At 36.4% G+C, this 27661-nt stretch overlaps 2 protein-coding genes across 2 annotated transcripts; one reads left to right on the top strand and one right to left on the bottom strand.

Annotated features, from left to right (window-relative positions):
- Window positions 1-9467: 9467 nt before the first annotated feature.
- LOC110715456 (protein FAR1-RELATED SEQUENCE 6-like) lies at window positions 9468-12515 on the bottom strand. Its single transcript, XM_021894037.1, has 6 exons — window positions 12015-12515; window positions 11402-11937; window positions 10083-11262; window positions 9957-9992; window positions 9739-9846; window positions 9468-9563 (listed from the first exon to the last, which is right to left on the bottom strand). Exons 1-6 carry the CDS (start codon window positions 12513-12515, stop codon window positions 9468-9470), a joined length of 2457 nt encoding a protein of 818 aa, XP_021749729.1.
- Window positions 12516-25181: 12666 nt separating this feature from the next.
- Window positions 25182-26994, top strand: LOC110715565 (GATA transcription factor 12-like). The gene is made up of 2 exons (XM_021894150.1): window positions 25182-25563; window positions 25795-26994. Exons 1-2 carry the CDS (start codon window positions 25354-25356, stop codon window positions 26503-26505), a joined length of 921 nt encoding a protein of 306 aa, XP_021749842.1. The 5' UTR covers window positions 25182-25353; the 3' UTR covers window positions 26506-26994.
- Window positions 26995-27661: the final 667 nt, after the last annotated feature.

Below are 27661 nucleotides of genomic sequence, written 5' to 3'. Positions count from 1 at the left end.
AATGTTATTATTGCATTCGCTTGAATCAATTAGCTAGAAATATTGGGACAATTAATGTTATTTTTGTCGCTGATAGTTCTTGTAGTTATTAAAACTCGTTATTGTGTTTATTTCATCTGAGTTACGTCTGGCGAATCAATAGTTCTTGTAGTAATGTTCTTGTATTCCCTGAAGTATTTGGTGTTATTAGAGTTGTGTAAAGGTGTTATGTTTATACGGTATGAAAATGTGCAGGTATATGTGTTGTTCCATCACATTTTACAGCAATGGATATTGCACATTTAAGAGAAGATTGTTCCTGTGTTGATCTTGAGTTGGTATATATTCTGACTTTTTTTTAATCTAAATTAGTTAGATTAATCTGTTAATTGATATAACTGTGAAAGATAACTTGTCTGGTTGTAGGAACTTGGTCGTTTTACCAAAAGGAAAAGGCATTTTGATTTTGATCAGGTATGTTGTATGTTCACCGAGTAACTATGCATAGTTGGGAATGACAGTTTACTTAAAATGAAATTGTGTGTGAAAAAGGCTGGCAGCGTTAGGTGTGGGAAGATTGGACAATTGCATCCAGAGATGTTTAAGGTAACCTGAGATTTATTAGGTTCTTTTTTTGCAGAGTTGTATACCTATTTAATTAATGGTGACCTTCTACTTGTTCATAGGATAACTTCCATACTGTTGGAGGGGCATTAAAAGGCAAGGGGGAAGTTTTGAAACAATTTGCTCGTGGTAGCTCTAAGGTTTGCTTGCTACTTTGTTAATTAATGCATCATATGTATGTGCCATAGATTCTTCTGGTCATTGGGGTTGTAATATATCACCCGTTTGATGATGCACAAGCACCCAACTTGACATGCCGTATAGAGTCATTTGGTAGAATTTGTCAAAAGTTTGACGGAAGACATTGGAGGTGGGTAACAGAAATGGGATTTGGTGGTTTACTGCATCTTGCCTCGTGAGGCATGCAATTACCCAGGCAATTGGCATATTGGTTGTTGACTCGTGTTGATCCAGTTAGTAAAATTTTGATATCTCCAGATGGTAAGGAATTTAGTCTGTCTCCTAATCAAGTGTATTGGGTTTTAGGAATTCCTAATGGTGGGAAGGCTGTCCCTACAAAGAAGAATATGACATCAGAGTTAAAATATAAGGTTGAAGCAATATTGAATAAGTATGGGCAGTCGTGGGAAACTACGTGTAATGGTTATGAGGGTAAGGTATATACTAGTAAGGGTGTATCTGTGAATCCTAGGCTGATGGAAAGACTGGAGGGTGATTGGATGGATGGGGAGGAAGTTGAATTCAAGACTCTATTCCTATTGTTGTCCCTCCACATGGTATTATGTCCAACCCAGTCTCCTAGACTTTCAGCCGATCTTGTTCTTGCGTTGACATGTGCACATGATTGCATGGATTATGACTGGTGTGGGTTGGTGGTGTCGAAGTTACTAGGCAGTGTATCATCCTTTGCGCGTAAGTTTTATGCTGATGGTTATGCTTCTGGAGGCTGTTTGTTACTCATTGTGGTAAGATATTCCTTCTGGTTAGTTATTAGCATAATTTGTCATATGTTGCTTGATTTGTATTGTGTATTAATTGTCTTAAGATTTGAACAGATTATGTACTTGGACAGGCTGAATAGGGTGCCGCTAAGATGGGGTGTATTTCCCAGGATCATAGTCTGGAATATTCAGGAAATTGGGTCATTTGCAAGGCTTGATCGTCACTCCATTGATGGTGACTTTGGTAAAATGGGGGTGAGTGTAGCAATGGACCATGTTGTTTGGTGTTTTTAAAGGATTTTTATGCTCTTATGTAAGTATGCTTATTATGTACGTATTTCAGATGATTGACGTTGCATATTGAGAGAGTCATCCTAAGGAGGCTAGGGATAGCAACGGACCAAGTTTGATTCAGGTTTGTTAAACAACACTGTTATAATTGAATCAGAAGTTAAGAGTAGTGAGGAATACTTGTTAATAAATGCTATCGTTCTGGAATGTACAACCTAACGATGAGGTAATTCCATACATACTCAAACCTCTTAAGGCAAGGAGGATTAGATGTGCGACAAATCCTTGTTTTGTCCGAAATCCAGTACCTAATGAATCTGTTCAGTACATAGAGGTTAGCATGTGTAATAGTTATAAGGATTCATGTGCTCGTATGAGTTTTTTGGTGTTTGGTGCTCATATTATATTTCGTGGTGCACCAGGTTGGTGAAATGATATGCAAAGTTCAACAACAAGAAGAGCAAGCCGATTGTGTCAACGTAGTTGTTCAACAAGGATACGATCGACAAAAGAGCAAGGCATATGATTTACAGTTTGTTAAGTGAGTTCATTCTTTTTATTGTACTAATAGCATTTAGATTGTATCATTGTAACTTTACACGGGAATAAACAATTACAAGATACACAATGTAATAATACTATTAATGTCATGATTGTTGTTTGTTAGCACAATAATAGCCAATAATATGTTTTCATAACTGATAAGTTGTACATCACAACAATACAAGCCAAGAACATAACTTAGTTGTTAGAACATATAAACCGTGGGCTTCAAAACATTGTTGATACACATCCATTGCAACAACCTAGTACTCCATGCCGCAATATCTACGAGTTCAGCGCCCCTTATTTACGAAATCACGACCATTCATCATGCTTTACATCCCTGGCCCCTACAACAAGTGCACACACACGCGGTTATTGCAATGGTTATGCATATTAGTGTCTAATTAACAAGAGCGAATAGTTTTTTGGGCTTTTACCTGAATGAGACCCAGGACACCCTTGGTTGTTGTTCTGATTGGTAAGAAGGACAAGTACCTTGACATCCAGAGTATGATAATTCCACCAGAGATGTTGTCGGGGTTCACCATCAACCACCCATTATATGGGAGTGCACGCACTATCTTTTCAGTGTCTGCCCTGCAAACTCGGTGTTCTGAAATAACCACCATGTGTGGATGGTGTTGGTTGATCAAGGAATTTATGTGCCTTCCGAAAGAGGCCCTTGCAATCACTCTTGCATTCCAGTACAGAATGATAGTGTTAGGGATTGTTGGTGAGTACGGATATGCATGCACATCATCTTCATGAGTAACACCCGGTAGGAATTCAGTTTCCTGTCCAGTAGCAGGATCAATTAAAATGTAGTACCGTGGAACTACGGATAATTGAATATGTCTTTCTTCATCCTCTGCTCCATCCTAGTGTATGTTAAATTGAATTTGCCTTTCTCTTTGAACAGCGTTGAACAACAACACCGCGTTTGACCAGCTGCTTGTATCCATTGTCGTTGCAACATATTGTACATGAATCATTTCAATTACATGTGGCAGGACGGGAGGAGGATCAAGAATGTAGGAGAATTCAGGTGGGATTACATCCCTTGAATCTTCTTGATTCAGTTTAGCCATCAACCAGAAAAACACCCTTTTGACTGGCTCGGTGAGGAAAACCAGATCAGAAATGTTAGGGAGGTGGGCTGGGTGTAGATCTCCATCGTTTGACAGCATTTGCATTTCTTTCCACTCATCTGGTACCTCACCAGGGTTGCAAATTATCCGACGGAGTACGTTTCCAGGAACTATGTTGACCTCTTCAATTTGTTGGGTCTCCATCATAAATTCTACTTTGTTTGGGCTTAGGTCTGATATACCAGTCGCTGTTGGTGCGAACTGAGACACATAAGACCTCCATGTGTGGATGACCTGCTGACTATACGGAGGTGTGTCCGGAGGTGTCTCCAATGGGTTATGTCTGCTTGTTGGTGTATCAGGTGGGGAGGGTGTGCCAGGATTGTAAGTTTCATAGTTCGACACCATTGTCGTAATCACAGTAAGCACAAAGTTGGAAGTAGGAAGGCTGGTTTGGGAAGAACAAACACTGATGGTGATATGGCCTTTAGGAACCCTTACTACTCTGTAAATGGGCCGAAAATGAGAAGGGTCGTAAATGAAAATATTTAGATGCGGCCCAAATGTTTTGAACAATAAGAATCGTGCATTAATACCCTCTAGCCCATGTGTTACGGCCCATGAAAATATTTAGATGCGGCCCAAAAGCCTACTATTGCTAATTACATGTTTTACGTTAAGCCTAATTTGTGGACCTTAGTTGTAGTGGCCCTTTGGGCCTTAAAAGACCATAAATGGGCTGTATATGTGCTGCCTTATGTGTAGTGGGCCTAAACTTACAAGATATTACATCAACAAATGCAAGACCTGCTTAATTGAAGTGGGCCTTTTGGCCCTTAAAAGACCGGTTTTTTTGTGTTATAGTTGGATGTTTTAATTTAACCCAACTTTGTGGAACTTAGTTATAGTGGGCCTTTTAAGGCCTTAAAACCGAGAGGATACTACATCAACAAATGCCCGATGATATTGATAAACTTGAACTGTTAAATCACAACATATTACAATTCGCTAATGACAGATCAAACATCTACTATTGCCGAATCTGAACAATAACAAAAGTTAATAGTAAATGGCATTGCATTATATCTGCCAAAATATATATCTACCAAAATACAATATACTTATGCCAATGGAGGATGTAAAACTGCAAAATATCAATTGGCAATATGTAACAACAACAGATAACAGTGAATAACATTAGATTAACATTTAACTTGTTATAATTTTCCATACATTCATCACCTGGTTCTCTTCGCTGCTCTGGATTTTGTGTCTCTTATCCCGAAAAATCAGGAAAACCCCTCCAATCACTTCATACTGTGAACTAGGGCTGGCAAACCCTGACCCGACACGAAAACCCGACCCGAACCCGATCCGAAGTTACTGAGAGAGACCCGAACCCGACCTGAACCGAACCCGAACAACCCGAATTCGACCCGATTTGACCCAAATTTCATATTTCGTAATAATATTAAGTTTTACACTATTTTTAATAGTTTCTAAGCATAACCCGAAATCGACCCGAAATCTGACCCGAACCCGACCTGCTGACCCGAATTGCCACCCCTACTGTGAACGTCCCACCGAGCGGTAGAAGTTGACATTATTAAAAATGAAGCGAGACATTTGAACAGAACATCTTGTCTCTGTTAACACAACCAAGTCGGGCATGTGTAGCTCATACAAGTGCTTGAATTGAGGGAGAAATGAGTTCCTCGCCATATCCCTACAATTCCAGACCATGATCCTCGTCCCAATGTCTTCACCGGTGGAACTATCTACGTTGTATTGTAGTGTCACTTTCCGTCCATCCAACACATTTCCGGATAACCAAATCCAGCTAGCTGACAATTGTGTAAAAGTTTGTGAGCCGTTAATTGTAAAAACCTTCAAGTCGTCGGAGTAGCCGTTTATCTCCAACTGATGTCTTCCCACTTGAAGGGAGCACGATTCCATTAGAGTCGGCAGTATTGAACTTGGGTCTACCATATTTTCCACGCACTTTGGGATAACATGTTCTACCCCAATTCCATCTGCACCCTCGTATTTGATGATAATCCTTTGTATTGCTATTTTCAATGGAACAGGTAATAGTGCCAAATCTGAAAGATCTGGAAGGTGAGCTGGGACAATGGAATTCTTTTTAAGAAGCAATATGTCACCAGCGGGTCGTTGTCCATGGGCAATCCAATCAGCAACGGTTGCAGCAGTAACTAATTGCAGGTTGAGCTTCTGTTGTTCAACGCTTGATACGGACTGTACAACAGCCAATATCCTTTTACCCATTTGTAGGTATCCACCTACAGGTCGAGGAGGCTTGAATTTGACGATAAGAGAAGTGGTTTCTACAACAGTCTCTGGAACCAACCTGTTCTTGTACACAACAAATTTGTTTTTACAACCATGGTTGATCCAAAAACCTCTCCCTCGCCTTCTCTTCAAGTCTCTAGCGCATATTTGGAGCCTATTAGTTTCATCTACAGGTATTTCGACTGGGGTTACCATTGGATTGTAGGGTGAATATAATCTTTGGGGTATGTCTGTTTGTAGTGATGTGTTGCTTGTATAGTATTGATTTCACAAAAGCGGGAATGAACAGTGGAAAGTGTAATGTGACGTACTAAAATGGCGCATATTTTACGCGCCCAAATTTTGACCCATTTGTAAATTGGTGCAATCTTACGCGCACAATTCTTACCAAGCCACGCACGTTGTGGCCCACGTCCAACGTTTATACCAAATGATACGATTGGGCCACACTAAACAAGGGTGGAAGCATGCCTTACGCTATACTTGGCCCAACCAATGAGAACACTGTACTAGGGCTGTCATCAGAATATTATGGGCCTTTTAACAAAAAATTGAAGCGATTGGGCCACAGTGCTTGGAATTCGGCGACATTTTTAAGTAGGCCCAACAAATCACAATACTTTGATTTAGTATTTAGTATAAGCACAATATAATGGGCCTCCTACAACAAGATGGCCGTGGACTTAATTAAATTTGATTAAATTTTGTAATTACCGCAACTATAATGAACCTTAAAAACAAAAGTGTTATTACAGCACGAATGAACGGAGATTAAAACACACAATGTTTGCCATCATACACATGAATTGAAATTACATAAATTAAGCATTATGATTGATAAATTATTACTCACAAACCCCCCTGCAGTAGGTCTCCCTTCCAATGTCATTCAATCGCTTGCTTGGCTGCGAGGCAAATGAAAATTTGTTTAATTGACTTAAATTTACTTGAATTAATCAATTAGTTGGGAGGATACTTACTATGATGTTTGCTGACAAAACCTCTCCGTAAAGGGTATTCTTCCTGCAAGAGAAGTATGGAGAAGCTCCTTTTGCCCAGAAACACATTACTCCTCCTAACCCACAATTTGGGCCAACTACCTCAACCCTGTAGTTTCCCTTGAGCTCACTTTGTACGAATTTTAGCATTGGCTTCCATGCCCTTGCCTTAGTGACAATAAGGAGGAGTGGTGAATATGAGTCGTGAATGATTCCGAAGTTTTCTGCAAAAGAGGGCCTGTGAACATCCCTAGAATTCCAAATCACAATTCTACTTCCCTTACTGAATGTAGATTGGCATGAAAACTTATTGGTTGTTTCTGATTCTATTGTTGTTCTGAAGTACCTATGCCCCCTACGATTAGTTTGACGACTCCAGATTTTGAAGCTAATTTGGGATATTAATTGAGTCACCACCATAACATGCACACCAGCATGATAAGCCCCCATGAAGATCTCACGAGGTGCGGTGGGGAGGGCGTAGTCGACGATATGATCCGGGTTTACATCAAATCGCAGATCGAATATGGGGATCACTTGTTCTGGAATGAGTTCCGGTTCAAGGGGACTTTGTTGAAGGCTCAACCATTTAATAAAGTGTCTAACCTCTTTATGTAAGTATCCGTCTAAGTCAGATAGCAGGGGAATGTAAGCAGGCCTGTAATTCCCCTCAAACTTCATCATCCGGAATGGACTACCGTACGGTGTGTCGTTATGGTCGTTCATCCGCAACTCCTCCTTGAGGGTTTGTACATGGATCTTATTGAAATCACTATAATCAAATTGGTTGTGGTAGTAATCGATGCCATTCACATCGATTTTGGCTTTGGTAGATGGATTGAAATGATTGAAATACATAACAGAATTTTTGGGATGGAATCTAATTCCCCTGCTCCTGGCCGTGATCTCAGATGTAGAAAGGTGAGAAACTATGGATTTACTCTTGGAGTTAAACATGTTTAGTTTGGAGTTTTTTGGTGATTTATGGTCAAACGTTGTCTTTTTATCATTTACTCTATCAAGTGTTTACGAGGTACTGCGTATGTCGTTGGATTATTCCAAAAATCCCTCTTCTTTATTTTACAATTTTTGTTAAACTTATATTTGATCTATCCTCATTATTGAAGCTCGTGTCCAACAGCTCTCTACTCTTTCCCTGGAAGTATCACTTTATAGCTGATGGGACTACTCAATGTGTAGCCTTAGGTCTAGACTAGTAGCTGTTGCTTGTGGCTGATAGAATAAGTCTAATTTGCGTGTAATTTGAGTATTAAACCATTATGCAAATGCATGTGTTTGTAACAAAAATAAATACATATTTTCATTGTTACCCCCATTTGAATAGCAAGTTTTGTCATCAAATTCACATTATTCTAGTTAGGCCAATTCGATCCGAATTATAATTCGTTTTTATTTTTTAATCCGATCCGAATTGTTCTTCCAATCAAATCCGATCGAATCTGAATTAAAATTCGGTTATGTTGGATCCGATTCCGAATTAAACTAAGTTGATATATAACTTCTAATAAACTAGTACGATAACATAAAACATTATTCATGATTAACATAAATTGTTTAACATCAGGTCCGATTTAAAGTTTGGACCCAAACCGAATTTATAATTCGGTTTGGATTGGATATCCAAACTATGGACACCCCTAAATTCTAGTGCCCTTCGAAGACTAAAGGTCTCAATTCGTACATTATTTCCTTTAAGTATTCGTTTTATAGGTCTCAAACGGGGTTTAAGTATTCATTATTCCATTATCTCCTATACATTGTTACACATAAGTCATATAAAATTGTTACGCGATTTGTAATCGTATATTTTTGGGACCAACACACGCCGTACTACATTAACATTTGATTTATACCTTAGTGTTGGGCTGAAATGGTTTCATGTAGTAAGTTTTTGGATGATATTCTAAATTGTTGAACTGGATTTGTCTAAATTGTTGAACTGGATTTGTTATGGAATTGTAGGACTATATTCATGTGTTAATGGTATTGTGTATTGTTATGGGCTACACTTGTTGTGGTAATGTATTGTCTGTGTTTTATTTTAAATATATGTTTGAAATGGAATAGGGCCCACAACCTAACTCTCCCTGGTTACAACATATGCTAATTGCCAAATTTTAAGAAAGTCCAACTAGGTAGATGTGTTTACATAACTAATATGTTTGTAATGGAATAGGGCCCACATAAACCATTTTGAAAAACCCCATGCTTAAACTTTTGGTATAGGCCCAATTGCCCAACTTCAACATATGCTGATTGCCAAATTTTAGAAAGTCCAACTATTAAGATGTGTTTCAATTAGATAATGTGTTTGTAATGGAATAGGGCCCATTATCCATTTTCAAAAACCAATCTCCATTCTTAAACATTTGGTATAGGCCCAATTGCCAAATTTCAAAAACATTTTCAACATATTCAACATATTCTGATTGCCCAATTGCTTAGGCCCAATAAATTGGTATGATACATTGATATAACATAACCCATACGACAATATTGTATACATGGGTTGGGCCATGTATGACATCCCCAGTATATGATTAATATATTTTTTTAAAATAGAAAAGGAGCTTAATTAATTAATAATGATGATCAAAGTACACAAAATTGGGCAGCTAAACACAAGCACGCTTAAGGCTACACTAATCAAGTTCCAATACTTAACAACGGCAGTAATCTCGACCAACAAGCCATACTTAAGGCTGCACCTAGATGCTACCAGCACAGTCATCCTCATACACATCCAATAAGTAAGTTGAGGCCATAACAGGCATTCCCTTGTTTATATAATTCATCACCGAAATCTGAAAGTATCACAACTCAGTTACTAGATTTTACTAAAATTACTACTTGACATTACAAACTACAGAACACAATATTCGTAGAAGGTACAAATTCAAAGGGTGGAGTACTACATGGATAGCCTCAAAACGCTTCAGAGTTACCTTTGGTCCATTCCATGTTGTTCGTGTCCATCACCAAGTCAGCATCATTAGCAAGGCTTACACTATCACCATGTTGGGAGTTGCATACATCAGCACTACCATATTGGGTGTTGCAAACATCAACCTCACTGGGATCCAAGTCCTGGTTAGTATAATTAAATAGACCCACATTAGAGTTCGCATAACAACACAAGTCACAAGCACTTAAGGCCTGCTTAATAAAAAAATTGATGCAACAACAACACAATATACCTGCAACTCTCCCAACTCATCATTCTGATTCGCCCCCTGTTCAACAAAGTCAAGATAAATGAGTTCACACCAAACATCATAGCCGCATGACCTTCACAAGCCATAGTGAAATGACTCAAAAATTACCTTGGTTTTCCTGGTCTTAGGTGGTTTATAACCTGTCTCAGAATATGATTTATTCCGGGAACCTTTAGTCCTGCCCCGAGGTCGCTTCTTAATTGGCGGATCTAAAATTGTAGCCTGTACATTAGAAGAAGATGGTTGACATGAACTGTGGATACCTAACTCTGACTGGGGTGGACACGAACTGTTGGAGTCTATCTCTGACTGGGGTGGAGGTTCACTAGACGGTGGGTTTTTTGTAGCCATTAACTCCATGTATTTCTTTCTCCTCTCCTTGACTTCGCTATGGAGTTTAGATAATGCTTTCACCACTATGTCCACTGTTTCATCATCAGCAACTGCAGCATCATCACATATCGGCTCAAACACATTCATCATGTTGTTGAACTTCTTAACTTCTGGGGTCCGCGTGGGATCATAGTACGCAACCCTCACTCTAGTGTGCTTCCGAACAATATCTTTACGCCACCTATCGACGATGTATTTGTCGGGAATCTTTACCACCTTGTTCTTATCCAACACACGTATGCAGTGCTTGCATAGGATGCCATGAGCTTCAAACCTTCTACAATCACATGAAACCTCCTTTGTCACATGATTGAAGATGAAAAAGTAGTTACATCGTCGATCAGTGATTACTTCCTCGCTTTCACCTTCCGGTACAATCCAAACCCTATCATCAATCACATACCGAGTCGTACTTTCATCAATGACAGTTACCTCACCATCATAACAGTACATCATTCGGGTAAGTTCACTTTGAATTTCCTGAAACTTAGCATCGGTGTATAACTTCTGAAATAATTTCTCATGTTTGAACCCCCTCACAAGGCGTCTGATGTATTTGGTAGCCTTTGCGTCGGCTTCGTTCTCGTCTGAAACCCTCTTCTTCATTGCCCTTGTGTAGCGTACAAGGAATTCACACAACCTGGTTTTCCGATTAACAAACGCATCAAAGAAACTGTTTATGCTCTCCACACGTTGCGTGGTTTTCATCCCCGCCCAGAAATACTCCCGCATATAAGCTGGAATCCACATATGTCTCTCCTTAAACAAGCCATCCAACCACTCATTCTTCTCCAACTTGTATTTTTTAATGCACTCGTGCCACCTTCTTTCAAACTCTTCCGCAGTAAAACTCTCATATATTATGGCCTTCAAGGGGCTCTTAAACTCTTTGTACCTTTTGTGACACATATAATTTCATTATAAAAGCACCATCAGTTTACAATGCAAGCATTGAGTAAATCAATACGCAAAACAACCACAATCACACAGTGACAACCAATAATATACAAACAGCAAAACAAGCAATCACTTACTTGTCGCACTTTCCTAGTTTGTCACCAAACTTCCTGACAATATGCCATATACACCAGCGATGCCTGGAGCTGGGCATTGTTTGTACCAAGGCCTTCCTCATGGATGCTGCTTGATCAGTCAGAATAGCTAAAGGAGGTCTGTTGCCCAAGGAAGCAAGCCACTGTCGAAAAACCCATGTGTATGTTTCAGCATCTTCTCGTGAAACTAGTGCACAACCCAATAGGATGGACTGCCCGTGATGATTCACACCCACGAAATTTGCAAATGGAAGTTCATATCGATTAGTTAAATAGGTAGCATCAAAGCATACTAAATCCCCAAAATACTCATATGCAGCCCGACTCCTGGCATCCACCCATAACACATCCTTCAACCGACCATGTGTGTCTAATCGGTGACAATGGAAAAAATTCTGATTGTCCGCTTGCATCCGGTCAAAATAAGCCATCATGGCTGTTGCATCACCATCCTCCATTTTCAGTCTCCTAGCTTTATAAACCTCATGTTCCATATATTTCAAAGAAGGCAAGACCTCCTTCGTATGTGACATACCATTACGAATTTTGGAAACAGATACACCCTCTTCCAAAAATTAATCAGAGTCTTTCTCACATTTGAGGTGTAGTTCTTCATCCTATATTCTTTAACTAAGACTGCATCACTGGGATTTTGGTCATGATTGTGCTCATTACAAACCTTCCTTAACTCCCACTCCTCATGTTCATTAACCCCGGCATATATCTTAACAGGGCAGTAACATTTTTTGGACTTTCTCTTGCCTTGGGCATGCTCTTGCACTCCTATGACTCCATTAACATTACCTCCACACCCACCAACATCCATCGCCTTTGCCCTCTTCTTCGCCTCCCTTTGAGCCCTCATGTTAGGGGCACCCCAACACTCACACTTCCATGTCATGCACTTACGCTCATTGGTAACTTTAGATTTCGTTCCTTGCACCCTCGTAACCCCAAACCCCTCCTGCTCCCCATACTTTTTGTAATAAATCTCTATATCCTCCCATCTTCTAAAAACCATGCCAACTTTAGGGGTTTCAACAACAGGACCAGGACTCCTCCTATTAGTTGAAACTACTGTCTCTATAGTCTGCATTGTATGAATGGAAGAACGGTATTCAACAACTTTAAAAGATGTTCTTCGCGGATGGGGGACATCGGAGGCATAAGATCAATGTCATCCATGTCATCTGCATATTCAGACCAACACCCCTCACCAGCCACGTCGTCCATAGCATCACAGTCACCATCCATAATATCAACAAAGGTCAATAATTAATAGTTAGTTACCTGTATCACAGCCCGCATTGAGATTATACATCAACACTGATGAATATAACTAGTAAACCAACGTTTTTACATTGAAATTGCATTACATTTACATAATAACAACTAGTAACCTATTTGAAATCACAAATTCTACAATAAAGGCAAGCTAATCTGAATTTGCTGAATTCTGCGCTATTAAACAATTCAATTCAATTAAACAATTCAATTAAACAATTCGGGTAAACAATTCTATTAAACAATTCAATTAAACAATTCGGGTAAACAATTCAATTAAACAATTCGATTAAAGCTAATACAAAACAATCAATTACACCATTTAACTTAGCATTAAATATACAGAATATTAGCAGATAATTTTGCAAAGCCAAAACCAAGTAATCAGGATGGATAATTTCAAATGACTTCCTCTCTACGAGATTACTAGTTGGTCAAAAGCTAATTTGTCGGAATCAAATCCAGCAATTATCAACAACTATTAACAACTAAAAACACCCCTTGCACAAATCTACGATATAAATTACCTCAATTAGATAGCAAAATTATAATGGCCTTCTCGATCGATCTAGCTGTTAATGTTGAATTTCGTTTGCTTTCTCCATTGTTCAATTTCAAGCTCTTTTTCCATTATTCTCTCTCCTCTCTCCTCTCTCTTCTGACAGAGTTACTCAATTCACTTTCTCTCTCATGGTAAAAAACAAATGTTGAGTATTCACGGTTCATTTTTTTCCGTTTCAAACACCGTTAACTCCGCTTCTCTCTTCAAACGTTACCGCCAGTTGTCTTAGTTGCACATGGGCTTTTTTAAACAATTGTTCACAGATTTCAAGCCTCAGTATTTACGCTATTGCCATTTGATTAACCAAATTCGTTTCTCATTTTGAGAAACCGGGGCTCCCTCAATAAATACGCCAGAAGAGAAGTAATTCACAAAAGAAAAAAGAGGGGAGGTTTGCTAGGTGTCTAGTGAAAGTCATAGACTGAAACCAAATTAACCAATTCATAATGTGAAATTGTCAAAGACAATCTAAACCAACTCGTAAAAAAAGACCAATAAGATGCGGTAGTAAGCCGGGCTCATCTGACAACACTTTAATAACAGTTGTAATATCCAAATATAGTACTACTAATGAGTTGGGCTTCATTGGGCCTTACAATTCCAATAATGCATTTATTTTTTACTTTCCTCAATCAAAGCGATATTTGAAGGTCAAGGGTCAAAATTATAATTCTCCCTCTCAATCAACGCCAATAGTTGAAGACTTGAAGGTTAAGGTCATACCCCAGGTCACGTGCATTACTCTCATTCCACGTGACTTCTCTACACGTGCTGCCACGTTGATTTTCACAAGTAGACGCACGTGTGAGAACCCACAAAGAAATTGAGAGTAGTGGTGAGAGTGTATTTGACCACCGCTCTTTAGCTTCCTTAGCATGGTGCAAGAAACTTGTTTCATACAAAAATAATTTAAAGGAATAATTAATTAGATTATTTAAAAAAAAAAAAAAAGAAAAAAAAAAGAGGGACAAATTATTTTATAAAATAAAAAGAAAAAGAAAAGCCCATAAAAGAAGTCACATGATGGCTGACACTCACCTCTACCTTTGTCACGTGCTTGGCCCCCAATAGTCCTACCTTATTATTTAAAAAAAAATAAAAAATTAAGGAACCCACCTTCTGTTTTAGACAAAGAAGATAGGGAGAGGCTCCCCACTAATAGTATAGTAATGTAAGATAATGTAAATGATTGGGGGTAATTTTATATATTGAGGTTAAAAAAGATTATATTATATTCTTAATTATATGTAAAATATTGTAAATAAAATGTGTTGATGATTAAGGTGGGAACTAGGAAGGGGGATAAATATATAGAGTATTGGAAGGGTAAATAAATAAATGTCAAATCCTTATCCACTTTTTACCCTTTGACAAACACTAATCTAACTAACCTTTGTTCCCCTCTTTACATTGTTGTGGTAATTGTGTGCACAACATTAATTAAATTTTCACTTTAGATTCTTTTACTTTAATATTTTTCGAATCAATCGTTTTTTAATGTTTGTTTTTATATTATCAAAAAACAAAGATCGATAATATACATAAGATGTGATTTTAAGTACAGAGTATAAAAATGGCAATGGGTTGAGTCGGCCTACCACAATATGAAGCACAGTTGGACACAAGAATGGATAGGACACCTCTGACACTATTATTGTGTGTTAAGTCATTCATGCTTTTTTTTTTTTTTTTTTTTTTTTTTGAGAAGCACAACAAATACACTAAAATAAGTTAAATTTGATTTAAACACGTAAACATGGCCAATACTATTGTTGTCAATAAGGTACTTTGGGTTGGGTCGAGCTTGAGTTGTCCTTCCGAAAATTTAGAACAACATGATATGTAACGAGTAGACTTATTAATTTATTATGGGTCGATTTATGCTGACTTGATATGATATTATTAATAGTTGGTGAGTATATAAAAGCTAGAGAATTGAATTTTCAACATTCATACACATTTTGAGTGTTTACATCATTGTTGCTTACTTCATCGGAGAGTGTTTGGCTCATTGGTATTTTTTACTAGTAATTAATTTTATTATGGTGTATTAGGTTTTTGCCTACAAGGTGTTCATTGACTCTAGTGTCTAGTCCAATCTTATATATTCAATGTCAATGGAATATATGCATTTCATACACATTGTAAAATGTAGAATATATTGAATCATTTGCCATTTTGCCCTATGTAATACATATTCATATTTTCTTCAAATTGACACAAATTTAATATCATAAAGTTGCTTAATTTGTACTTGTATATAATATGAGTATAAAGCTACTTTGATTTCAGTACGTACACTAATAAATAAGAAGAACTTATACAAAAATGTAAATAGAGAGTAATAAGATAGAAATTAAAAATGGAATTGAAGTAGAAGAAAAAACAATGGTGTCAATTTGTTTTGTTATTTTACTGAAAATTTACCACATTATTGATTTATTAAAGATATATATATATATTTGATCCCAAGTGGAGCATGTGTTGTTTTTAAATTGTTGCCCAATTTTAAGCTAAGGAATAATTAGTTGTTCAACACTTCAACATGTAGCTTAGAATTTTCGTATATATGCCATTATGTTTGTGTACTATATTATATTGATTTAAAAACTGCATTAGTTTGAAATAGAGTTAAAGTAACTAAAAATTTTAGTTTGAATGTTGTAGCCTAAGTAATTTTTCAACTTTAGGTTCACATAAAATTTCTCAAAAAATGGAGTACTTGTTATTTAAAATGATTTTATTTCCATTCATGTGAACCCTTTCATAGTTTCACTAACTCTCTTTCTCTCAAACTCTAAACTTACTCAATGGAGTACGTTAAAAACTCCACGATATGCATGTCCAGATCTAATAAGAAGATTATTTGAGGATGAATAAAGTTTTTCATATATAGTGGCTTTGACAATTTTAATTTGTATTATTTCATTCGTCTCTAAAATATTATCTCATTATAATTTTCTACATTATTTTAAAAATACTTACTATGAATTCTCATTAATATATAAGTAATAATATAATTGTTAAGAATTTTGTTGAATTCGTTTTAATGTATTGTAATATCAATTTTTTCTGATCATTACGGATACTAGAGAAGGAGGCGGGAGTATTACCATTTAACACTCTACATATATTATACTATGAAAAATCAGATGAATAAACCTTTAAAAATAACAGATAAAGTATTCCATATATCATAGCGCTAAGTCGGCAACCATATATACACACATGTTAATGATCACTTACAATAGTATAGTCATAACTAATCAGCTTAGATAGAACTAAATGATGCACCCAAATAGGTAGACCAAAAAAGGCAAAAAAAAATCCAATAGCATGAAAATGATGGGAAAGAAATGGATGAAAACGGCAAAAAACCAAGTGCCAAAGCAATGGGACTCACTTAAACTTGCTACCCACCAAATTAAAGCATGGCAATTTATAAACCATTTTAGGAGAGAGAAAAAATTAATTGGCCTATGTTTTGTGGGAAGAGACAACCAATCAAAAAGCATGGTTCAACAACCCAAATCCTACGTGGAATTTATATTTTTAAGGGAAGGTAAAAATAATTAAAAAGGTAAGGTAAAAAGATGACACGTGGGAAGGGATCATTGGCGTCGTTTCTTTGGTGCTGAGCTGTACCACTCGTGCATTAACGTGGGTTAAGGAATATGTTAACGGGGGTGTGAATTGACATAACATATTCTTTGGAGGGTTCAAGGAAAATAAAACACTATTACTCGTACTTTCTTTTGCTAGGAAAAATTATTGGCATTAGAAATCTTGGGATTATAAATTATACTTAGAATAATATTAAGAATAATTTTTAATCAAAAATGAATAATAATGCTTAATTTTATTGATTTATGCTTAAATTTATGTAATTCTTAGAGAGAGTGTAGCAAGTGGAGCATGTGTGAGAGACGGAGAAAAATTCGTTCCTTAATGTTAATTATTGTTTTTGTTTTCGTTTGTTCTTCTAAATTAGGAATACATCTCGATACCTTTCTTATAACACATTATTACCTCCCACATCCCACTATCCCACTCTCACATGCAACATATTTTCTTACCTTATCTTAAACACGCTCTACTTACAACACCTTTGTTTTCTTATATTATTGGATTTAATTACATGAATGACACTTGCAATACTAATTCTCTCTTATCACATTCACACACGCTCCACTTACACATTCTATAAACATCATTTTATCGAAAAATTATCTTATCAAAACTTGAATTTGTTTGAATTGTAAGTGAACTTACCCCATAAGTAAGTTTGTCTAATGTTATTGATGTATCGTAATAAGTTGATTAGTTATGATTCATATATTTATATAATATGATCCAAGATGACCAAACTCAAGTTCAATCTCGTTTTGCACTTCTGCTCAGGTTATTACCATGTATTTTGACTAAGGGTATTTAATGAACTAAGCTGAACTGAATTGATTGGAGCTGAACTAAACTAAGCTGAAATGAATGAAAAATTGCAAAATTTGAAGATAATGATTATGTATAAATGATGCAAGCCATTCATAAAGTTCATGGCACTCTAGTTATATGATAATATAGAATTCATTACGTACAATATTAGTTCATACCCCGTATAAATTTCATGAAAATCTAATGGAAAATTAAGAAATCGTAAGATGATTTTATACAAGGACAATGAAATTTTGTGAAATAGAGAAAAAAAATGAAGAAAAAGGCAAGAAATTCTCATTTCCCTAGAATAGAAAATGATAATTAAAAGATGGAGCAGAGGAATCCGGCTGTAAACTTGGACACTAATGAGATAGGAGTATAGGAGTGTGACAAAGCCTGCAAAAAGATCGATTCTTAAGGAGTTGAATTTAAGCTAATAATGTGCTCTTAATTACACTCATTGATTGTCCCATTTATAGTTGTTGGCTTTCATAATTACTTGGATAAATTTTCTTGCACTTATCTATTCACCTCTTCATTCTTAAAGAGTTAGTTGTTGCATTCTATATAGAATTTTGTTCTAGTAAATAAAAAATTATGGAGGAATATGATAAAATGGTGTCATTTTATATACATGTTCAAATTAATTTGTTTATAATAAGTTAGATCAAATAATTAATTAAAACTTTGAATATGAGTCTTTGTTATTCATAGCCATATGGTCCATGGACTTTATATCTTTCTCTATTTATCTTTACATTAAACTAGCTTATTTCCGTACCAGCACAATTTTTACAAAATTTTATTACGATTTTATAATATTAAATAAAATATATATATTTTAAATGAAATAATATAAGTTGTTATATAGTTTATACTATACATATATGCCTAAGACGTTAAGATTATCGATGCATTAGACCTAAAAGAAAGATTTTTTTAGAACTATGAGTTTCCATATAAAAAGAAAAGGAATTTTGAGGTAAATACTTGTAACTCATATGCAATTTGACTTGATTATAGAGTGAGGGATAGTTCAAGTGGTTAGAGCTTCCTTCCCGACTTCAGGATATCCTGAGATTAATTCTCACTCTCGCTCTTGTGGCTCTCTAAACACACACACACAAAAAAAATGACTTGATTATATTTTCTTTGTGATGATTATTAATAAGCAACTTTTTAAAACAAAATTGTAGTTACTAATTAAGTATTAGATCATGTTGTATATAGTATACATATATGAATTATTTTTAATATAATAATATATAATATATTTCTAATATAGTACCTTATGTACATTAATAAGTAAATAACCTTAAAATATATAACAGATAGGTAAAAATATATTAATTGAATTTATATAGATTAAGATGACTGTCAAAACTAAAAGAAGATATATGTCGCCAATTTTTTTTTTTTAATTTTTTTTTTTTATGATAAATGTCGTTCTTGATTTGCATATCGGCCTATAGTACATAATTATAGATATTTGTAAGGAAAATTTGTCAAAAATAACACCACCTTTAAGCGGTCTTCCCTAAATAACACCACCTTTTGATTATTCCACAATAACACCACCTTTGATACATATCTGCCAAAAATAAAACATGACCGGTTGGTAACCTATTTAAAAGGTTACATGTGACACGTGTCACACTATCAATGGTCAATTTTTTTAACAATTTTTTTTAATAAGATAAACCTTAATTTTTTTTTAAAAAAACCTTAAAATTAAAAAAATAAAATAAAAAGAAAATCCGTCCAACCACATCACCACCTCCACCTACCAGGCTGCCACCGCCGCCGTCGCCTGAAACCCCTCCCCCGTGCCGGCTTAACCATTTCGCCGGTCGTCTGCACCCCCTTCCCCTCCTTAACCCACCACCAAAAGGTCGAAAACCCTTAAACCACTCGATTTTGGGGTTTTAGGGTTTTTGGATGGTGGTTCAAAGGGAAAAGGAGGTGGAGACGGCCGGGGAGGGGGGGCGAAGTGGTTTCGCCGACACAGGGGAGGGGGTTTGGCTGGCGGCCGGTGAGGGGAGGGGGGTTTTCGAGGGGAGGGAGAAGGGTTTTAGGGTCGAGGAAGGTGGTTCAGGGGAAGAGGAGGGGTTGGGTGGTCGGGCACTCCGGCTGGGTGGTCACGCTGGTACCGCCGGTTATGAACTCTGGTTGTCGGCGGTGGTGGTAGCCCTGGCAGGTGGTTGTGGGGTTGCCGCCGTTAAGGGGAGGAGTTTTCCCTTTTTTTCATTTTTTTTTTTAAAAAAATAGATTTTTTTTAAAGTTTTTTAATTTAAGTTTTTTTTTTTTTAAAAAAAAATAACCAATCATACATGTGACATGTGTCAATTGTAAACTGTAAAACAAGTTACAGATTTTTTGTTCTATTTTTGGCAGATGTGTATCAAAGGTGGTGTTATTGTGGAATAATCAAAAGGTGGTGTTATTTAGGGCAGACCGCTTAAAGGTGGTGTTATTTTTGACAAATTTTCCTATATATAATTCATGTATTATATGAAAATTTAGAGAGGGTTAAAGAGAGGTTTTTTTTTTTTTTTTTTTTTGTGATTAAGTTAGGGCATATTTGTTTTATCTTTTGTTGAGGGAAAAAAAAGCTTCTACATGAATGCCTTGATTTTCCGAGTCTACACTGAGGGATTCAAAAATCCTAGGCGTTTCTGACTTGGATATCCCCAAGTGTTTCTTAGGCGGGCTAACAATAAAAGAAAAAAAAATAATATGCTCGCACCGATTCCCTTGCCTTTGTGGATTATTGAAATACTTCTGATAAAATAATCTCAATGTGTAAATCTTTGTAATTCTCATGCCCATCTCATGGCCACATTACATATCTATATATATCTAGAATGATTAGGAGACATACCCTAATATTCTCTAGAAGATATACTTCCTAAGATAAATACAATATATCACAATAATATCTCTTAACAATATTCACATATTTGATATTATCCCAATACCCCCCCTCAAGTTGGAGCATACGGGTCACAAATGCCCAACTTGCGAAGTAGAAATTCGAACTTAGCTTTTCCCCAAGCCTTTGTAAAAATGTCAGCCAACTGAACCGTCGTAGGAACATACGATGGTATAATCGTTCCATCTGTAATCGCATCCTGTATAAAATGACAATCTGTTTCAATATGTTTAGTCCGCTCATGGAACACTGGATTCTGCGCAATGTACAACGCAGACTGACTATCACAATAAAGATGCATCCCATTCTCATGTTTCACACCTAAGTCACCAAGAAGTCGTTTCAACCACTTCAGTTCACAAGTCGTTGCATTCATACAACGATATTCTGCTTCTGATGAAGAAAGAGCAACAGTAGGTTGCTTCTTGGTTTTCCACGACACTGGAGACAAACCAAGTAGCACAAACCATCCACTTAAAGATCGTCTGGAAAGAGGGCAACCCGCCCAATCCGAATCACACCATCCTTCCAATTGTAAAGCACTATCAGATCTCAACAAAATCCCCTGTCCCGGGCTCTTCGTCAGGTACCTAACAACTCGTATAGCCGTTTCCCAATGCTCAATCCTGGGATTTTGCATGAACTGTGATAAAATGTGCACAAAATATGCTAAATCTGGTCTCGTCACAGATAAATAAATCAGACGTCCTATGAGACGTCGATATTTCTCAATATCACGCAAATATCCGCCCTGTGCCAAGGCTAATTTGTGATGTTGTTCCATAGGGAACTCTGCAGGTTTGGTCTCTAGTAAACCAGCCTCAGTAATGATGTCGATCGCATATTTTCTCTGACAAATGAATATACCCTGTGCATTCCGGGCTACCTCTAGCCCCAAAAAGTATTTCAACACTCCAAGATCTTTCATCTTGAAACAAGTTCCCAAGTATGATTTAAAATTATTCATAGCAGATTTATCATTCCCTGCAATAATCAAATCATCAACGTATACTAACACATTGAGCTGCATGTTTCCCTATGTTAGAGTAAATAGAGAATAATCATAGTATGACTGTTTAAAGCCATAAGATTTCAAAGCTGAGGCTAACTTTGCAAACCAACATCTGGGAGCCTGTTTTAGGCCATACAAAGATTTCTTCATCCTGCAAACTTTGTCAGAGTTTTTTTTATCAAAACCAGGGGGTATTTTCATATATACCTCTTCCTCCAAGTCACCATGTAGGAATGCGTTGTGAACGTCCATCTGATGCACTTCCCAATTTTTCACTGCAGCTACGGCAAGGAAAGTTCGTACTGTCACCATCTTTGCCACCGGTGCAAATGTCTCATTGTAGTCCAGACCTTCAATATGATGATTGGCAAAAATTACCAGTCTAGCCTTTAATCGTTGCAGGGTACCATGCTCATCATATTTCTCCTTGTATACCCACTTGCTTCCTAATGCCTTCTTCGCCGGTAGTAATTTTTCAAGAACCCAAGTCCCTTGAGCCTCAAGAGCAGCTATTTCCTCGGCCATAGCTTTTCTCCAACCTTCATGTTTCATGGCTTCTTTGAAACTCTTCGGCTCATTTCCTCCTGTTATCGCTGCAATATAATTTCTATGTTTTGCAGAAAATCGGTGAGTATCAATACAATGTATGATAGAATAAACAGTACCTGAGGAAGATGAAGATGTCACGGGTGAACTCTGAAATGTCGTTGTAGATGGACTTTTGTTCCGTATGGTGATAACATTCCCCGGAGCATCACTCGATCCAAGGTGAAACGTGAGGTCTACCTTGGTTGTTTTTCCACCATCAGTCATCGTATGTCACAAATTCTCACCAGAAAAAATTGTAAAAAAAACTGCAGTGAACTCTCACCTTCCTGTCACTCGTTGATTATGAAAAAAACGTGTGAAAAAAATTGGATCAAAACTTAAGCTCTGATACCATGATAAAATAATCTCAATGTGTAAATCTTTGTATTTCTCATGCCCATCTCACGACCACATTACATATCTATATATATCTAGAATGATTAGGAGACATACCATAATATTCTCTAAAAGATAATATTCTATAGAAGATATACTTCCTAAGATAAATACTATATATCACAATAATATCTCTTAACAATATTCACATATTTGATATTATCCCAATAACTTCCTCTACGTACTCCTGGTGCACTGTTGGTGGTGGTGGTGGTGGTTACTTGGGTGGCCGGAAAGAGAGATCAGATGAGAGAGTTAATGTGTTCGAAAGTTAGAGCTGGTAGTGGGAGTAGTAAAAAATGGGATTGAAATGTACGAGGGGTAAATAAGATCGTTCATGGTAAAATTAAATGTGCATGACATATTATCCCCCTTGATAAGTTCATAAAAGGGAATAAGTTCACATAAGTTTTGATAAGTTAATGGATATTTTATTACTTGATGCTCACTTACCCTCATCTATTTAAATTTAATTAAAAGATGGCTAAATCACACGATTTAATTTTTGAATCTACAAGTAGTTAAACCATTTTTTTGCCTCAAAAGGCACCTAACCACCCTAAGGATTCTTATTTTATGGTTTGGAATTTTAGGAAAGAGCATAATGCTATAATTTTTCGCTATAAGACCCTTAATTTTTTTTTTAAGACTTACCACGAAGCGCTTTTTGCTTTCAGTTTCGATGATTTAAGATAGCATGCTTGAATTAGACCTACGTGGAACAACAAATTGGGATCCTTGACTTTTCATAATTATATGTTCTAAAAATGTCATTGTAAATATTAATCGACACACTTTCATTGATAATGGTTTTCTATTATTAAATGAAAAATAAATAATGTGATTGCAAAAAAAAAACAGTCGCATAGGAACTAATCCGGATTTAAATTATCAAACTGTTATTGTTTCTTCTTAAAATAATGCGTTGGAATAGGAAAGATTATAAAACAGTTATTGTTGCTCTTCATATTGCTTCTCCGTGGGAAGAGTGAAGGGATCATTTTGGCTTAAATTTTACTCCCTATCCCTTTTTGTTTGAATCATGGACTCATGTTATGTAAGAGCTTTATAATAAGTTACATTGTGCCGAAGAGGGGGGGAGGGAGAGATCGAGGGAGTAGTTTCTAGAACTCTTACATTAATGGGCCTTAAGCGGTCACCTAGCCCTAAAAATCATAATGTAGCTCAAGACCAGCCTTGAAGACAATATGGGAAAATTATTCTACTTATAATCACACTCCTTCCATCTATCATTGATCTCTATTTGTTGTACCAATACAAACGAAGATATATAGAGATTCAATGAAAATCGAGTCTCTTTTATGACTTTACTATAGAAACGAGGAAATTGTTATAAAACACGAGTATGCATAAGTGATCCATTGTAATGGGGATAAGAGAAGGTAAAAGAGAGTATTTTCTTTGCCATAGAAACTAGAAGGAGTAAAATAAAAAAGGAAAATCAATTAGGAATACATCTAAAAAAATAAGAAGGATGATCAATGAAAAGTAGAGGGAATTTGATATAACATTCAACAGAAAAATATATTACATTGTATTAATTTGTGACCAACTAGTACACCAATGATAGCCTCTCATGTGTCCTCTATTGTTCTTTTTGTATTTTTGGAGTTTAATTTCAAAATTGGCTTCATTAATAGTGTTTTTGATGCTATATGTTCATGTAAAAAAACAATAGAAATGTCAACAATGAGTCAATGAATTAAATGTAGAATCAACCATCCAAAAGTTTAAATATAAAGGGGACATGACAACATATTACTCCTTCCGTCTCTTTATTAATGTCCATTTTCTATCATTTATTACTCACATAATAAAGAAAAAGTGGACATTTATAAAGAGACGGAGGGAGTAATAAACTGCTATACCTAAGTGGTGTAACAAGAAAAATAAGAATAAAACCAAATAAAATTCTAAAGAATGTTAATAAAATTCTAATTTTTTTTAATAAGAATAAAACCCTATAAAATTCTATAAAATATTTATAAATTTCTAATAAATATTTATAAAATTCATAAGAATTTTAATAACGGTGAGAGATAACAAAAATAACCGCTTCTCATGCAACGCGTGTAAAGGAAAACCTTTAAAATTAACCACCATTACTAATGAATTTAGCAACACCATATAAAAAGAGGAGAAAAAAAAAGTAGAAGACTAGAGTAGCAAGTCAAGCATTTTGTGTTTCATAGAAAAATAAAGATGCATGGCAAACCGAAATTTTTGCAGAATTGATTGTTACAAGCAACTAACACACATTTTAATCATCACAAAAAACAAAGGTAAACAATAAGCAAAGGAACCTTATAAAAGGACACAATCGTAATTTCGCCTCGAAAATGATGTCAGTAAACTTCTTAACCATTAAACACACACAACTGTAGACAGTTAAATTTTTAATTAAACTAAACCTAATTAAATATTTAAATTCATTAAATTTACTACTCAAATAAAAAAATTAAAAAAAATAAAATTGTAATTTAATTTGGACCCCCCTTTTTAAAGAGCTTAAAAATCTAAACACTCTCAAACCTCACACACCCTCTCCCCCTCACCATCCTCAGCTCTCAACTCCCCCAAATTTTCTCTCTCTTCTTTCTCTCTCTAAAAATACATTCACAACAACACTATCAAAGAAGAGTTTTAAACAAGAACAAAATCAAGACTTTCATTTTGTTGAAAGATTATTATTATTATTGTTAAAAATGGAGGCTCCAGATTTTTTCGTGGAGGATTTGCTGGACTTATCCAACGGTGGTGATGAAATGATGACCGACGCTTTCTTTGACACCGTTACCGGTAATTCCACTGATTCTTCCACTCTTACTCCGGCCTCCGATAGCTGCAATTCCTCCGTCTCTTGCGCCCCTTCTTTTCCCGACTCTTATTTTTCCGGGGCTGACTTATGCGTTCCGGTAAGCATTTAATATATTTCCTGATTTATTAGTAATATCAGGTCTGTTTGTGAGTCTATCGGTGTAATTAATGTTTAAAACCGAGTATATTATTACATTGGTTTTTTTTTTAAGTGTGTACATTTATGGGTAGGAAAAATGCAAGTATTTTGTTTTTGTTTGATTAAATTAGCTCCAAATATTGCGGAAAAGTTGAATGATTTTTAATTTTTTTGGAAATGTGTGAAACAGTATGATGATATGGCGGAGCTGGAATGGCTATCGAATTTCGTGGAGGAATCCTTCTCCACCGACGACTTGCACAAACTCCAATTCATTCCCACCAACCCACAACAGCCCGGCCCGGCCCGACAGGGTGGCCCGAACCCACCGACAACAGTCCCGGGGAAGGCTAGGAGCAAGCGGTCCCGGGTGGCCCCATGCGACTGGTCCACCCGGCTCCTCATGGTCTCCTCGCCCTCCCCGGCCACTTCTTCGTCCGATAGCGGACCGAGCACGGGGGCGAAGAAGCAGCCGTCAATGACGAAGAGGAGGGAGAGTGGTGGGCCCGATACCGGGCCCGGGGAGGTGCGGAGGTGCCTGCATTGTGCTGCGGAGAAGACTCCACAGTGGAGGACCGGGCCTATGGGCCCGAAAACATTGTGTAATGCTTGTGGGGTTCGGTACAAGTCGGGCCGGCTCGTGCCCGAGTATAGACCGGCTGCAAGCCCGACATTCGTGTCGGCCAAGCACTCGAACTCGCACCGGAAGGTGATCGAGCTTCGACGACAAAAGGAGGTTCACAGACACCATCAACCACACCACCACCAACAACAACAACAGCAGTACATTGGTGGTGGTGGTGGTGGTCATCATATGATGATGAGTGGCGGTGGCAGCGGCGAAGATTACTTCATTCATCATCATCATTTGGGAGGGACTGATTACAGGCAGATGATATGAATGACAACATACTTAATTTTTCAGAGTAATCAGTTAATCACATAAGTAATGTGGTTTAAGTTTAAATTAGTGCAGTAATTTTTTTATTATTAGAATGGGCATCCTCTCAATTTTCCCTGATTTTGACAATTTTATAACAAAATTTACCTACCAAAAAAATTAAATAGAGTTAATCAAGTTAAATTAGAAACATTTTTTTGTTTACTAGTATATCCTTGTCCCCATTTTCTTCATATCTTAATTTAATGCGGGAAAATAAGGAGAAAAATAGAGCTAATTAGTTGCGAAACAAAAGGAAAGAGGAAAATTCTCATTGTCACTCTCGTAGCAGAGAAAGAGTACTCAATTAAATGTCGTTTAGTCTGTATTTTTCTATTTTTTTTTTAAAGTTAACATTTTGTTATCCTTCTTGCCCAATTTGGCAATTTAAATGAAGAGTTTGAATAGTTGAAATTCACAATTCAAGGTATAACACTTTTTATTGAATAATTATTATTATTACTACCTCCGTTTTATATTATTTGCAACGATGTGACATAAAATAGAGACAAAAAATTGTCTAATCGTTACAAATAATAGAAAACGGATATAGTATTATAGTTACATTAAAACTTCCACTTCTATTTATTATTATTGGTTTCCCATGAAAAGTCACAAATGTAGCTTGGATTCTAAGTCTGGAAATTGAGTAAGCAGGCACAAAAGAAAGGTTAGGTAGGGAGGGGGAGGGGGAGGGGGAGGGGAGACTACTTAAAGCTTTAAATCACATGCCGTTGTCCCAATTTTGACTTCTGAGTTACATAAACGTATGCAGACTTGGGTACATACGGAGTATATTATATTAATGTAAACAAATTACGACAGTAATTTCAAGATTTTAGAGAAATGAATAAGAACTATATTTTCTTTCAAAAACAATAAGAAGTATATGCTTTTTTTTACTAGTGAGAGTTCTCATCAGTTTGTCACACAATATTTCGATCTCTCAAGATCAATTATATATATGTGAAATTATTACTACCTATGTTGTTGTGGAACAACTACCACACTCCGTAATTCCATTTTTTATTGCTTACATAGTTTGACAAGTTAAAAGAATCAATACTTGAACACACAAATAGTTCAATAGTGTATTAAGCAGGTTAGAAGTTGAAGA

This window comes from Chenopodium quinoa, unplaced genomic scaffold (assembly GCF_001683475.1).
Source record: "Chenopodium quinoa cultivar QQ74 unplaced genomic scaffold, ASM168347v1, whole genome shotgun sequence".
Taxonomy (NCBI): domain Eukaryota; kingdom Viridiplantae; phylum Streptophyta; class Magnoliopsida; order Caryophyllales; family Amaranthaceae; genus Chenopodium; species Chenopodium quinoa.
Note: the sequence above shows the minus strand (reverse complement) of the source record. Positions and strands in the feature narration are given on the sequence as shown.